This window comes from Terrapene carolina, unplaced genomic scaffold, assembly GCF_002925995.2.
Source record: "Terrapene carolina triunguis isolate 2854851 unplaced genomic scaffold, T_m_triunguis-2.0 Scaffold58, whole genome shotgun sequence".
Lineage (NCBI taxonomy): Eukaryota > Metazoa > Chordata > Testudines > Emydidae > Terrapene > Terrapene triunguis.
Genome location: NW_020664409.1, coordinates 91,326,456 through 91,340,744, shown reverse-complemented (window position 1 = coordinate 91,340,744; position 14,289 = coordinate 91,326,456). Strand labels below are relative to the sequence as shown.

The window sequence follows — 14,289 nt, the reverse complement described above, 5'->3', positions numbered from 1 at the left end:
AGTGAGGGTGGGGGAGAGCAAGCCACGAGGGAGGGGGAATATAGTGAGTGGGGGGCAGGGCCTCAGGGAAGGGGCTGGGCAGGGGATGTGGCCTCAGGGAAGGGGCGGGGCTAAGGTGTTCAGTTTTGTGCGATTAGAAAGTTGCAACCCTAGGCTCCCCTACCCTGCATGCCCATCCCGGCGTGTTATTCCAATGCAGAGGCTGAGCCAGGCAGCAGGAAGTGCCGGGGTCCTGGACCAAGCTGGGCAGGAGGTGGCGCCTGGCGGAGATGCACCCTGACCAGTGGGTGCTCCTTGCACCAGGTACCGCCCCTCAGCCTGAGCCCTGCGGAGCAGCTGGAGCCCTAGTGCCCCATCCCCCCACCAGCATCCCCAGGGGAGACTTAAGTCCCTGCCCCCTGAGCTCCCCTGGCCCACCTGTGCTCCAGGCCTGATGGGGAGCTGCACCTGGCCAAACTGCAGCCAGGTGAGGCCCAGCCCAGTTCGGTTCAGTTTGGAAGAGAACAGGGGAGGATCGACAGCAGGGGGTGGCTCTAGAGTGGGTAGCCAAGAGCGATCTGGTTGGGGATTTAGGCGAGTCCAGTTTAGGAATAGACGTTTGGGAGAAGCCCTGTTCTGATAGGCACCGTAGGAAGGTTTGGGTCAAGTGGGGTTGGTTTATAGAGGAGTCTGATCTGGGTCTGATCCGGAAGGAGGTCTAGGTCCAGTTTGAGGGTTTTGGTCTGGGGAGGGATGTGGGTCTGGTCCAGTTCTGGGGGGTTGTTGTGGGGACGGATGTGGGTCTGATCCAGTTGGGGGCGGGGGGGAGTTGTTCTGGGGAGGGATATGGGTCTGGTTCAATTTGGAGGGTTGGCTCGGTCTTTTGGGGTCACAGCTGGTCCTGATCCTAGTCTCTGCCTCTCTGCCTGACTAGCAAGTCTAGTGTGAATAATGACGCTGTAAATAAAATGTATTAAAGTTTTTCATATTTTTTATTTTGAAAATGTTTTAAATCTGCCCCAATATCATACAAAAATGTAATTCAAACCCTGGTAGTTCATATGAGAAATGTGAATGGTGAGATAGTGTGAAGGTTCCCTTTTAGTGGGAGCAGCACATGCCTGGTGTTTTGGCCAGCTTTGGCTTTTGTTAGCTGTTTTTACCCACTGTGTTTTATTCTGTATGTTTTCTTTTATAATTTATTTTTTGTACACTCGTGCATATTCTCTTTGCCCCAGCCACCTCCATCTGCAACTTAAACTTGTAAATATTACAAATAAAACCTGTGCGGCTGTGTGCTGTGTCAAAGACAACTCCTGTGTCGATCTCCAGTCTGGTACAATTGTTCCCCCCGGGGGCCCACAATTATGTTTAGTGCTGGGCCCACCAAAAGTTAATCCAGCCCTGCTTCTGCAGGTGGCTCCCATTCTGTCCCTTTCTCCCTCCGACAGTGATGGCTGCTACTACTTCTCTTTCCTCTGCTCCTCTTATTGCTTCCTTGGGAGCGGCTGTCTGCCTCCCTGTGAGCCCAGGGGCAAAACCAGTAGTAATGCACCAACTTTTAAAAAAAAAGAAAAACAAATTAGGAAAAATCTGCTGACAAGAGACCGTTCCACAGCCTGACAGAACCCATGAAAGAAGGGACAACAGCCCTATTTCTTGGCATATTTAAAAATGGACTGCACATAGGTATGGTCAGAGCAGTACAGCATAATTCTGCAATGCTCTTCTGGAGGATAGACTAGATGACCAGACAGGTCTTTTTTCATTTATACTATTGGATAAACACATTAGCTGGATGTTTCCAATAAAACTATCAGCAGCAAAACAATTTAACCATGCTGGAATTAAATTGTGATCATTAAGTCTCTGAGTTAATATTAAAATTAGATGCATGGAGGAAGTTAGCACTTCCGTGATGTTGGTTTCGGGCTGTCTGCAGACTGAAGAAGCTGGCACTACATTGGGTCACACTCAGCAGGTCATCTTTACAATTTACAAAACCTAGAGCGTTATTCAGAACACTGATAACCAGTAGAAATTAGATATCAGCCAGCCTCAAAAAATGTGGGCAATTTGCCTTTCCTTATGACAATATATTATTGTCATGGCTGTATAGTAATGTTTAGTAAGATAGCTTAAGAACCTTGGGCCAGTCACATTTTTCATAGAAGTCTTCCAGTGAGAGTAAAGGAAAATATTTTCTGTGCCTTCACCTTCAAAAAAAAAAAAAAAATCCCAGCTAAGCCAGAAGAGAGAAATAGTGTCTCTAGCCAATAAGGTGATGAAATCAACTGGATTTTATATTCACATGGAGTCTAGGACTGACCACAGACTGCCGCCACAAGATAGGCAAAACATCTCTTTGATAAGAGGCTCTATAAGAAGCATGAATGAAATACAACCACCACAGAAGCACATAGAGTAATGCTGAATAAAACAGAGTGAAAGCTTTTTAATGCAGATTTTACTAGCAAACTGGTATTACACATTATAACTCAATAGCATCATTTTATAAATGGCACTTTAGTCACATTAGAGATTAGCAGCTTTGGTATTTAAATGGAAGAAAAGTACAAATTTTTTTTCTTTGTTTTTGGTTTGTTTTTTAATTTTTCTACAATATCTGGTAGATGAGCAGGAAAAAACGGCCTAACCACTTTACCCTTAAATTCGGGTGAGCCAGTGAGCTGATAATTCTAGCGACACAAACCAGTCAAAGAAGAAAACATTAAAAATGTTATAAGTGCTATTGTATTCTTCCATAAACCTATTCTGCATATTTGCCTACTAGACAGTTTCATTCTGCAATGTTTAAAATAGTTTTGAGACAATCTTATCCCATTTAGAGAAATATTTTGGGTGTAAAGGATACTGGTACATTTAACAAAACACTGCTAGCTTGGGGCTGATCCTGCAAGCTGCTAAGCATCCCTTGTGAGCTGAGACCATTCAGCTCTTCACAGGATCTGCTCTGCATCGTGCCGAGCTCTGTTCTGGCTAACAATAATGAAGGGCCCTTCAGCTTCCATTGAAATCAACAGCAAGACGCCATTGACTGTAATGGGAGTTGAATCAGTCCCTCTATTTGTGTGAGGATTTGCCCTTATTCTAATATGCTAAAACATTGTTTTAAAAGCTAAATATTTCTGACTTCTTAGATTTGAAAAAAAAGTTTTAAATATACCATAAAATAAATGAAAGAGATTTTGTAAAGCGAATAGTCTGGGGGTAGCTCTATGATTTAAAAAAACCCACAACTCTGCTTCACAGAACCAAAATATAACTTCTGCTACACTCTCATCTAGACACTCTCAAGTAAGCATTATAGGACAAAAATTTGGCCTACTGTACCATAAAACTTTCCCTCTGGATTCTACATTCCTGTTGATTTATATTTACAACCATCAATAGAATTTTTAAAACAAGTTTACCAAATAGCAGTAAGCTTATACAGAAGGAGTGGCTTGTGTTTGCTGTTTATTTTCAGCAGCAGTGAACTAGTACTGGGCGTAATAATGCCGTTTTTACTTGGACAAAACTCCCCTGGGAAGACTCATTGGGAGTTTTGCCCAAGAAAAGACTGCAGGGTGAGACCTGTTATTCTCAAAGTCATGCTGGGATAAACAGGAAAGTAAACAAGCATTCTGTTAATCTCAACCTCCATTAGAAACAGGACGGAAAAGCTCATGGTTCCTAAAAGAAAAAGAATGAAATGGGGGAGAAAACTACTTTGTTTATAAGCGAGTATTACAAAAGCAAAGAAGGAGAGGAAAGAATTAACTCTAAAGACTAACTTCTGCAATCACTCTTCTGCAGCCCCACTCACTTCAGCAATGCTGCATTGAAGTGCTTTGGAGCATCCCTATGGCTCATAATTTACTGCAGTTAGAACTGAGGTGCTGAGGCTGTGCTCCAGCCAGGATGAGAGAGAGAAAGACCTTTAACTGATTGTGCAACAAAACGTGAGGTAACAGGCCAAAGAGTTTATGTGCATTTCTGTTGCCTAGGTTTTTTGGGCTCTTTTCCAATGCACCTAATGGACTGGAAAAGAGGAACAAACTTTTTTGAGCTCTCACTTTACAGATGACCACACAAAACCTACATGTGACCTACAGCTCATATTACATTTTATGACTCAAATTGAGATCTGGTGTTAAGTGGAGCACTACTCTCTTACAGCAGGGATGAATTTGCTGCTATATTATAATACACAGGTTCAATTTTATTCTCCTGTCTAGATTTCGGGTTTTACATTATGCAGATCACACATCATTCAATAGCTGTTTACGTCACGTTTCAGCAGCAATCATAAGCTAATGGCCATTCTTTAATTTCACTCACAATGAAGAGTCAGTCAAAAACCAGAACACTGAGTGTCAGAGAAGCCAGACAATACTAACTGCTTTTCAAGCACTCATTTTAGGGCTGGAACCAGAAGGTAGGAATTAGGACTAAACTTTTCTACTGTTGGGCAAAGAGAGGAGTGAAGGGAGAGAAAAGCCTGTTAAATGTGTCCATAACGCTTTGGAAGGAGAAGAGGACAGGCTTCCCCGCATATTTTCCCTGTCTCCAACACCATCGAAAGCCCCTCTGCATGAACCCTTCTGAGATGAAAGTTCTTCAGTATGTTGTAATAATAAACAAAGAGACGAGGGTCCAATCAAGTATAAATTGTGTACGCAACCATGATCATTTCACAATACAGAGACAAATCAGAGGAGAGCTATTGTACAGTATATTAGTGAGAACTACAGTGATGTGGGGATAAAGTAGTCATGGTAAGTATGATATTATAAGAATGCTACACTACCGCTTACAGTACAGAGTATGTGGTGATCATTTTCCAATGTACCTGCCCAAAAGTTAGTCATCTAAATTGATACTGAGGCACATAACAAATTAGCCTGATTTTCAGAGATGTTGAGCCCTCTCTGCTCCCATTGACAATATGGATTTAGGTATATCACTTGGATAACTTTACCTATGCTTTACAGGACACTCAATTTGGGGTGGATATTTTTTTCTAACCTAAAATTCTTCTTTAAAATATTATTAAAGACTTACAAATATAATTGTTATATATTTAAGTCTAACACAAAAAAGTCTTGTGTTATAATCTGATTTTGAGGTAAATTAAGTGCTATGAAACTCTTAAATATTCCCTTGCATTAGTTGTTCAGCCTAAAACAATGTATAAAATAATTTATAAAGCTTTCTTTTCATTTACTAAATTTTTATAAAAGTCATTTCATATTTAAATTCATTTCTCTGTAATAAATTCTAGATTTTTCTTATGTATAATACATTTTATTTGAACATTGTCCATGTACAGGAGAAAAAAGGATCGTGTTTACAATTTCACTGTTTTTAGAGCACCCTACAAAATATAAGGTATGTCACACACTAGGTGAAGAAAGATTGTTCCATTTTTAAACAATTATTGTAATATTCATGATATTTTGGTGGCTCTGTTTATTATAAAAAGACAGGATATCACCATATTGAGGCAGAGGTGTTGTCCAGTCTTAAGCATTTGACTGGGAGGAAGGAATTCCCAAGCTTTCTCCCTCTATGGCCGTGGGCAAATCATTTAACTTCTCTGCCTCAGTTTCTCCACAAGTAAAATTAAAATAATTCTTACTTAGCAAGGATGCCTTTAAAATGTCAACATTCACCCACATGGTTTTATCTAAGATTATTACAGCATTTCCTATAGTTAGAATAGGTCTTCTCATTCCTACTTGATCTATGGCAAAAGGAACCTCCATACACAGATTCCTATGTGGACAGAGAAGGAGGTCAGCCACCATTCCACCCTCCCCTTAAACGTCAAATTGCTTTCTTTGGGTCCAGGAATCTGCACCAGCGAATGGAAAGAATCTCTACTAGTGAAACCTTGAAGGCAATTCCTCCCGACCTCATCCGGTAGGCATGTTTCCATGGAAAAAGAGGTGATAGGATGGACCCATTGGTATCTCAGTTGTCCGTGATATAGCCGTACACAAGTGCTGTCTCTTTTCAGTTCTGAGCACTGGACCTTCAACTTCCTAAAACAGTTAAGGTCAGACTCAGATACACTTATGTTGAACAGTGCTTTACTCCATGAGTGATCCCAATAAAAGGTTATTCAACACAAGTAAGCATATCAGAATCTGAGTAGTGCCTACAAATTACACCTATTGTACTCAGGGAGAATGAAAGCATTGTATATATTGCAGCATATTGAATTGGTGCTCCAGTTAGCTCAACAACTATTTTAATAATTTGCCTAGCACACTATACAGATATTAACATTCCATCGAGACCTTCTGTAAAGGACTTGCTGCATGTATATGTACATACTAATTTTACACTTCTGTTTATATCACAAGATCTTTGAGGTTTACTACACTAAATTGCACAAGATTTATAAGACCTTCATTTTAGCAAATTTGTGTTTGCATGAGATATCTCAATATTTCACAGTAAGGCTTATGAGGTTTCCCTAGCAACTGACGACATTGAGCATCACTGCTGAATACAATGGGGCTGATCCTCAGCTGGCATAAATTGTCTCTGCTCCATTCCCTTCCATTGACTTCAATTGAGCTACAGCAGTTTACACCAAGTGACAATCTGCCGCTCTGTCATTCCATGTTAGTTGCCGTGGGCCAGACTGTGATACTCTCACTCACGTTTGCCAGTTCCATAATTCCATCGACTTCAATGGTATGTCACATGGAGTAAGGTTTTATATAATGGGTGAAATCCTGGCCTCACTGAAGTCAATGTGAGTTTGCCATTGACTTCAATGGTGCCAGTATGTCACTCATACGTGTACACTACCCACTGGATCGGCGGGTAGCGATCCATCTATCGGGGATCAATTTATCATGTGTAGTGTAGACACGATAAATCGATCCCTGATTGCTCTCCCGTTGACTGCTGAACTCCAGCTCGGCGAGAGGCAGAAGCAAAGTTGACAGGGGAGCCACGGCGCGCCGCAATGACGCGAAGTAAATAATTTTAATTCGATCTAAGATACGTCGACTTCAGCTACGCTATTCTCATAGCTGAAGTTGCATATCTTAGATCGATCTCCCCCCCCCCCCAGTGTAGACCAGGCCTCAGTGTGAGTCTTTTTCTTAGTGTATGTGCAATTGCGCAATGTGCCTCGGGTGGCACGTGACCAGGATTCATCACCGAATTTGGTCTGCTGGTTGGATCATTAGCTTCCCCAGCATAGGTGAGGTACTGACGGGGAGTGCGATTTGAAACACATCACAGTGTGTAGCTAGATAACATTCTAATCTGAGATGATACATATAGTTATAATTTTAAAAATCTCACAAATAGCTTTAAGAAATTGCACAGCTCAAATATGTAGATAATTTTAAACATCTCAGAAACAAAGAAGAGGGAAAGAAGTTATTCAAATCTGGATCACAAATCAAGCTTAGAAAACAATATGGAAATTGCCATTAAATGGCAGGCAAGTAATGACATTCAAATTGCAACAGAAACGAATGTATCTCATGAATCAAAATGCTGTATTCTATAATGATATGCACAAAGCTCCCTTTCCTCTCCACTGCATTCACTTCTTACTAAGGTCTCAAGAGCTCTCTGTATTTCATTATCAAGCTAAATTCTGACCCAGTTTCATAATTGCCTGGAGGATACAGGGAAGTGGTAGCAGCATATTAACTACATCAAAGGACATAAAATACAAGTGCCATGCTGATATTAGCAAAATGCTAGTCATTGTCTGTAAAAGAACCCTTCATATTTTAATAGTTAACCCATCCTAATATTTAGAAGTTAGATTTAAAGAGAGGTAAAGAATATAACAAATTAGAAGTATTTGGGGAAGCATTACCCTTCCTATATACGCTGAATTGCAGCCATTATATCATATTAGTAACTTGTCTGGGACTTCATCCTACTCCTTTTAATCAAGTTCATTTGAAGCTGACCAAAGCCCTAAATGCTCTACAGTAATGCCATATAACATAATATTATGCAGTATGGAAATTTTAGTGTATTCGAACCCTTTTGCGGCAATCTATTTATTTTAGTTGCACTTAGCATTATGGAACTAGCAGTACATTAGTGAGGTCTGATGAAGGTGCTAGATGTGTACAAGCATTCTTCAGCTATGTTAATAGAAGGTATAAGCAAATGTGATACAAAGTGACATGTTAAAAGAATCCCTCAAACACAAGACTTTTATACAGGGTTAGTATAGGGATAGTATTCTCAGCTGCATTTAAGATCTTCTTGCACTGGTAAACATGAAGGAATTATGAGGAATTTTGATTGTGAGTCAGTCATAAAATACCATCTTTTTGCTATGCTTAGAAAATAAGCAAACATACAATTTCACTTATGATGTTGCAAACTCATATAATCTCAAAGTCTTATTATTCCTTTGATCAAGCCTGTGCAAATATCTGAGTGAGTGAAAATCATATTGCAAGAAGAATGTGTGATGAGGCCAATTCCTTAATATAAACATAGTCAATGCTCTTAGTAGGGAAAAATACCAAAAATAGGTAGTTAATGCTTTTGGGTATTCTCGCACTGAAGGTCAAGCATTCATTTTTTTAATTTAAAAAGTATTACTGCATATAAACTGAACAGTACCAGAATGCCTACAATCTATAGATATACATAGTTATGTTTTGTGAACAAGACTGTATACATTCAATTAATCTCAGTTTGAGACCTATGGCACCCCAGATATCACAGAGTTGAGAAGCAATTTAGATTCAGTAAAGTATATCATTCAAATATACATTTTAAAAATATTTTTTCACAAGTTCATCAACAAAAATTCCTGCTTGGTTTTAAAATGAGGAAGAGTCAGTGTGTTATTAATAATTGCATCAGATGTAAACTATGTGACACATCTGTAGTTTTCAAGCATTTAATGGTTTGAAAATGCTGATAATCAAAGACACATTCAAGTGCATTGCTTCAATTTGAAGTGTACTGTACCATATCAGAGCTACTAAATATTTCAATGCTAATGCTAACATTGTGATTCTCTGACTTCAGCTCTCTAAAATATTATCATTCTTCTGATATCAGGGATATCCAAACTTTGTGAAAAGAACCACATCGACAAGTTACCAGGAGACTAAGACCCACATGCAGTTTAGACAGAAGGTATATGGACCAACATTTTCAAACTTGGGCTACTAAATCTGTACTTAGACACCTAGATAAGAGGTCTGGTTTTCAAAGGTTTTCAAAATGAAAAATTAATGCACACATCCATAACATTTGTGTGCTCTTGTATTTTCCTTCATAGAACAATTGCTGCAGGTTTTTATAGGACTACCCATCTCTGGTAATTCAGTGCATTCCACAGAAAGGCGCAGACGTTTTTTCATATCTACGAATTCTAATGTTGTCTGCTACTTGTTTGAATTCACTGACAATAAACGTCTGAAGTTGATCACCTTTCTCTTTGCTCTATGATTATAGAGAGGGAGCAGTAGCAGGCAGCTACTCTCCTGGGGACGCACTTTGGACATGTCTAGATTACATGGGGGGGAGTACGCTAACATTCATATGCCATGCCAACCATATGGAAAGTCCTTACCAAACATTCCTCTTTTCAAGTATTGTGATCACATGGTTGAACGGCAAGGGAAGTTACGTGCAGCCTTTTAAGTAGGATACCATCCCAACAGATACAGCTGGATTGACAACTAAAGACCTGGTCCTTGTCTTCAGCAGAACAGTTTGCAGGATCGGGTCCTAAATGATAACATGCTGATATATACTGTTCACTTCTTAGCATATGAATCACAGCTACTATTGTTAAACTGAAGGGGAAAGCACCTGAAAGGCAGAATAATCTAGTTAGACAAGGCAAGGTTTTGCCCCCTTGTGTTGTTTGGCTTTGCATTGGTTCTTCTATTTCTATTCACAGCTTCCAGTGAGGAAATTTCCTTCTCAGGAGTCTAATTCCTCCATCACTTCCATGACAATAGTTCGAGGGCCAGTCAGAATGAGATTGCTCACGGTCCTGTAGTCCACATGGAGAACATTGAGTCCATTCACAGAAACCACAAACTGACAGACCTACAGAGAAAAGAGAAGGGATGTATTACAATTGCGGTGGACTTAGGCTTCTCTTTGTGGTAGCAGATGCTGCAATACTGACACTGTATTCTACTCAATCAGTTCATTTCTCCAGTGGAACTAAAATTCATACATTTTTTCAGATCTGCTGATACCCTGCCAATAAATAACTAATAAATAAATAAATGGAAAATAAAATAATAATAATACCTCACTGAAAGAGTTCAAATACACCAATATGCAAGGGGTTAATTCCCTGTTTAACCCACTTGCTTCTTATGTCTGAAAAGATGAAAAGGGATAGGTAATGAGGCAGGCTCCTGATTGACTATTCAACTAGATGCTAAGTATCTAAGAACCTGATCCAAAATTCATTGAGTCTTTCCATTGACTTCTGTGGGCTTTAGATCAGGCCCTACACTAGAGAGTCAATGAAGAAATAACAGAGGATAGCAGGAATCAGCTCAATTCTGATAATTATGGAGACTCGGGCATTTAGACACTATGGTGTTGGATACTGACCAGAACCAGCCAAGGCAAACCAGAATGATAAGATGTAATGCTTAATGCTTCTCTCTCCCTGGGCCTTTTTGTCTGTAGGAATAATTTTTTTTGGTATGAAAACAGACAAGAGCTACATTTGGCACACATAAGAGTTCTATAGTTTTGAAGGATTCCATCACTTAAAGGTTAATTTCCAATTATAGATGTCAGGAATATCACTGGAAACAGCAGGATCGTTCAAAACTGTGGAATTTTTAACTACTCTCACTGTATCATTCAATTTTTCATATAATACCATGATTCACATGGTGCTTTACAAATCTATAGGCCAATAAGACTCTGAACCCAAACAGTCTACAGTCTAAAGCCCTGATTAGTGCTGTTGAAATCAATAGCACTAATAATAGTCAAATTAAACACATGCATACGTGTTTGCCTAAGGGCATAGAATCAGGGCCTAAAAGTGAAATCCTAATCCCACTGAAGTCAATGGCAAGGATTTCACCCTAAGAGTCCAATTCTGTGAGATGCTAAGTGCCTATAATGAATGGGAGTTAAAGTCACTTAGCACTAGAGTTAGTCAGAAAGTGCCAGTTATTATTATTATTATTTTTTTTTGCAGGACATTTTGTAGAAAAACTTTTGTTTCTCAATTTCCTGAAAATATTTTTCAGATTTTCATCAAAAAACTGACCAATTTTAGGAAGTGAAACACTGTCAGTTTCAAATGTATTTATTTTTTAATCAAATGAAATGAACATTTTCAATGAAAAATGGCCACTTTCTGACAAACAATGTTTGGATACAAAATATTTGACCTGATGTATTTAGCACTTAAAAAAGTTAGAATCACGCAGAAAGGAGGAGGCCATGCCATTCATGCTAAAAAGGCCAGAACTGTGGATTGGAAGAAAAAGACAATGTTATTCATTCCCCAGTGAAATGCAGCCCCCTCTGAGTCTAATCAAAGTATTCTATAAAGTTACAATGTTTGTAGTTTTTGAATCAATGTTTTTTAAAGGTATGGCATTACTTTTTTTTTTTTTTTTTTTTACTGCAAGTAAAATAATTGTCACAGAAATGTTTCATGAAAAGGATACTTTTGTCGTGAATTTACCTTATTCGTAACTGATAATGAATGCACCTTAAACCCACTTTAACTGTGAAAGATGTTTATATTCTAATCTGTTGTGGTTTAGGGAGGCAATGTGATATAATGGTTAGAACAGAGAACTAGGAAATAGGGTACCTAGTTTATATTACTGTTTCTGCCACTGATTCTTTGTGACTTTAGCTAAGGTTCTTAACTTCCGTGCCTCAATATCCCTTTCAGCAAAATGGGGATCTCATGGGGCTGTTGTGAAGCTTCATTCATGTTTGAACGGTATTTTTATATTATTCACTGAAAGGTTCTATAAAAAAACAAAGTATTATTGGGGCGGTTGTTTTGTCATGTCAGGTTTAAGAAAAATTATGGATGAGTCAAGGCCATTTGTTAAAAAGCTCTCAAATCTGATGAACAGTATGGCCCCTGTGATTTCATCTTCACTCCTCAGACCCTGTGTGCCATTACAGGAACAGCAGCAGATGTCTCTAACGGCCAGCTAGGTCTCTCTCCCTATCTCACCCCCCCCCTCCCCAATCTCTTCAGTGTATTCCAGGGTGGGGACTCCTGGGATTCAGCCTTGCTGGTAGTCTGGACAGTCAGCAAAGTGGGATGATGATTCTATTAGAGTTTTGATGATAAAATGCCTAGAGGGTATGTGCTTTGTCAAGAAGTCACAGCATGGACAAGACCACTGCATTCATTTTTTATTAAAGAAACAAAGGGGAAGGGGGAAAAGCTCCTGGGGGGGAACTGAACCGTTTTGCAACAAGGGAGCTATTATTCTGCTGTCATCCAGTTTCTAAAAAATATTGTTGTTCAATTTCTGAAATGTTGGCTGAAATATTGCATGGCAGTTGCTGACAAGGGGCTTAACGAACGGGCTAGCACTTTGCTTGCTAGATTTCTCACTTGCCATATTAGGCCTGGTGGACATAAAGATCTTGCACGAATATAACTATGGCAGTTAGGGATGCGATTTTAACCAAAATAATAACAGTACAACTGCTAATGTGCATGCAGTTATACCAGTATAAAGGTGCCTTATGCCAGTATAGTTTATTTCCTTTCCCATATGGGAGTAAGCTATAACATAAGCACATTTATACTGGTATAAGTGCATCCATACTGGGGAGTTGTGCTACTTTAACTATACCAGCATAGTACAGCACAGAACCACATAGTTAAAGTGGTCTACATAAACATTTAGTTTATGGCAATCTACTCTGCACTACCTTGCCGAGTACTGACTGTCCCTGCGGACCCTGATGACATGCACTAACAGTTTGTTAGTGAGCTTTAATCTAGTCCCATTTCAAATCAGGGTAGATCAAAGTGCGCTAACTAACTGCTAGTGTGTGTCAACAGAGTTCACAGGACAGTTAGTGCATAGTAAGCTAGTTGAGATAGATTCATACCCCAGGTTGCCACAAACTAAATGTTCATGTAGATAAGCCCTTTTCAGTTTAAGAAACTTGGCTGAAATGGGTAACGCATCAGCCCACCCAAAGCTATTTCTTAACTAACATTTAAAATATATACAATACAGATTTTGACTTTGTCTAAAGATGAAAAAGTGATCTCTCTCTCAACCCCCCCACAAGATTGTATCAAGTTTTACTGGATTATAGTACTGGCTTCAGTATAATATTCCCGTTGATTTAAAACAGTTACAGAAATAACATGGTCTCTTTTGGCTTAATGCAATCTTTGGAGGCTGAATGACTGACTGTTTTACTGCTGTATATTCTAAAGTACAATTTATCGGTAAGGTTTATTCATTTTAAAATATTTCCTGTGCAATGTAGTCTTAAGATGCTAACATGCACCAAATGGAAATGAAACATCAAATGGAAAAAGTAAATAAGCATCAAATGGAGAAAGTAAATAAGGAATTTACTCCTTCTCATAACACAAGAACTAGGGGTCACCAAACAAAATTAATACACAGCAGGTTTAAGACAAACGAAATGAAGTATTTCTTCACATAGCACACATGGAACTTTTTGCCAGAGGATGTTGCGAAGGCCAAGACCATAACAGGATTCAAAAAAGAACTAGATAAATTCATGGAAGATAGATACATCAGTGGCTATTAGCCAAGATGGGCAGGGATGGTGTCCCTAGCCTCTGTTTGCCAGAAGCTGGGAATGGGCAACAGGGGATCGATCACTTAATGATTACCTGTTCTGTTCACTCCCTCTGGGCACCTGGCATTAGCCACTGTCAGAAGATAGGATATTGGACTAGATGGACCAGTATGGCCGTTCTTATATACTCATGAACTTACTTATATACTCATGTGGTATGGTCTCATTTGTTTTACTTACTGTTAATCCTGCACACAAATAGCTAATGTACTGTATTGCTGTCTTGACAGGAATTACAAAATGAAAGAGACAGGACCTTCCTACTTATTTTATGAGTTGTCTTAGGGAGCCTGGGTTACAAACTAACTATGATTTAATATTACAAAAAATAATAACAATCCTCACATATCTTCAGCTTGCAACTACAGCTGTTAGATGACTGTACCATAAACATGCAAAATTCTCTTACTTTCCATAGATTAATATGTCAGATAATAAACTGAAGTTAAAGTTCCTCATATAGATCTTTAGGGA

The 14,289-nt window shown here is 39.1% G+C and overlaps 1 protein-coding gene across 1 annotated transcript in view; it reads right to left on the bottom strand.

The window, feature by feature from the left end:
* Nucleotides 1–8,876: 8,876 nt before the first annotated feature.
* The window catches only part of DEPTOR (DEP domain containing MTOR interacting protein), a 105,270-nt gene continuing 99,857 nt past the window's right edge, over nucleotides 8,877–14,289 (bottom strand). Inside the window, exon 10 of the mRNA XM_026646198.2 lies at nucleotides 8,877–10,056. Coding sequence (XP_026501983.1) covers nucleotides 9,928–10,056 — 129 coding nt within the window. The 3' untranslated portion in view covers nucleotides 8,877–9,927. The remainder of the gene's footprint in view (nucleotides 10,057–14,289) is intronic.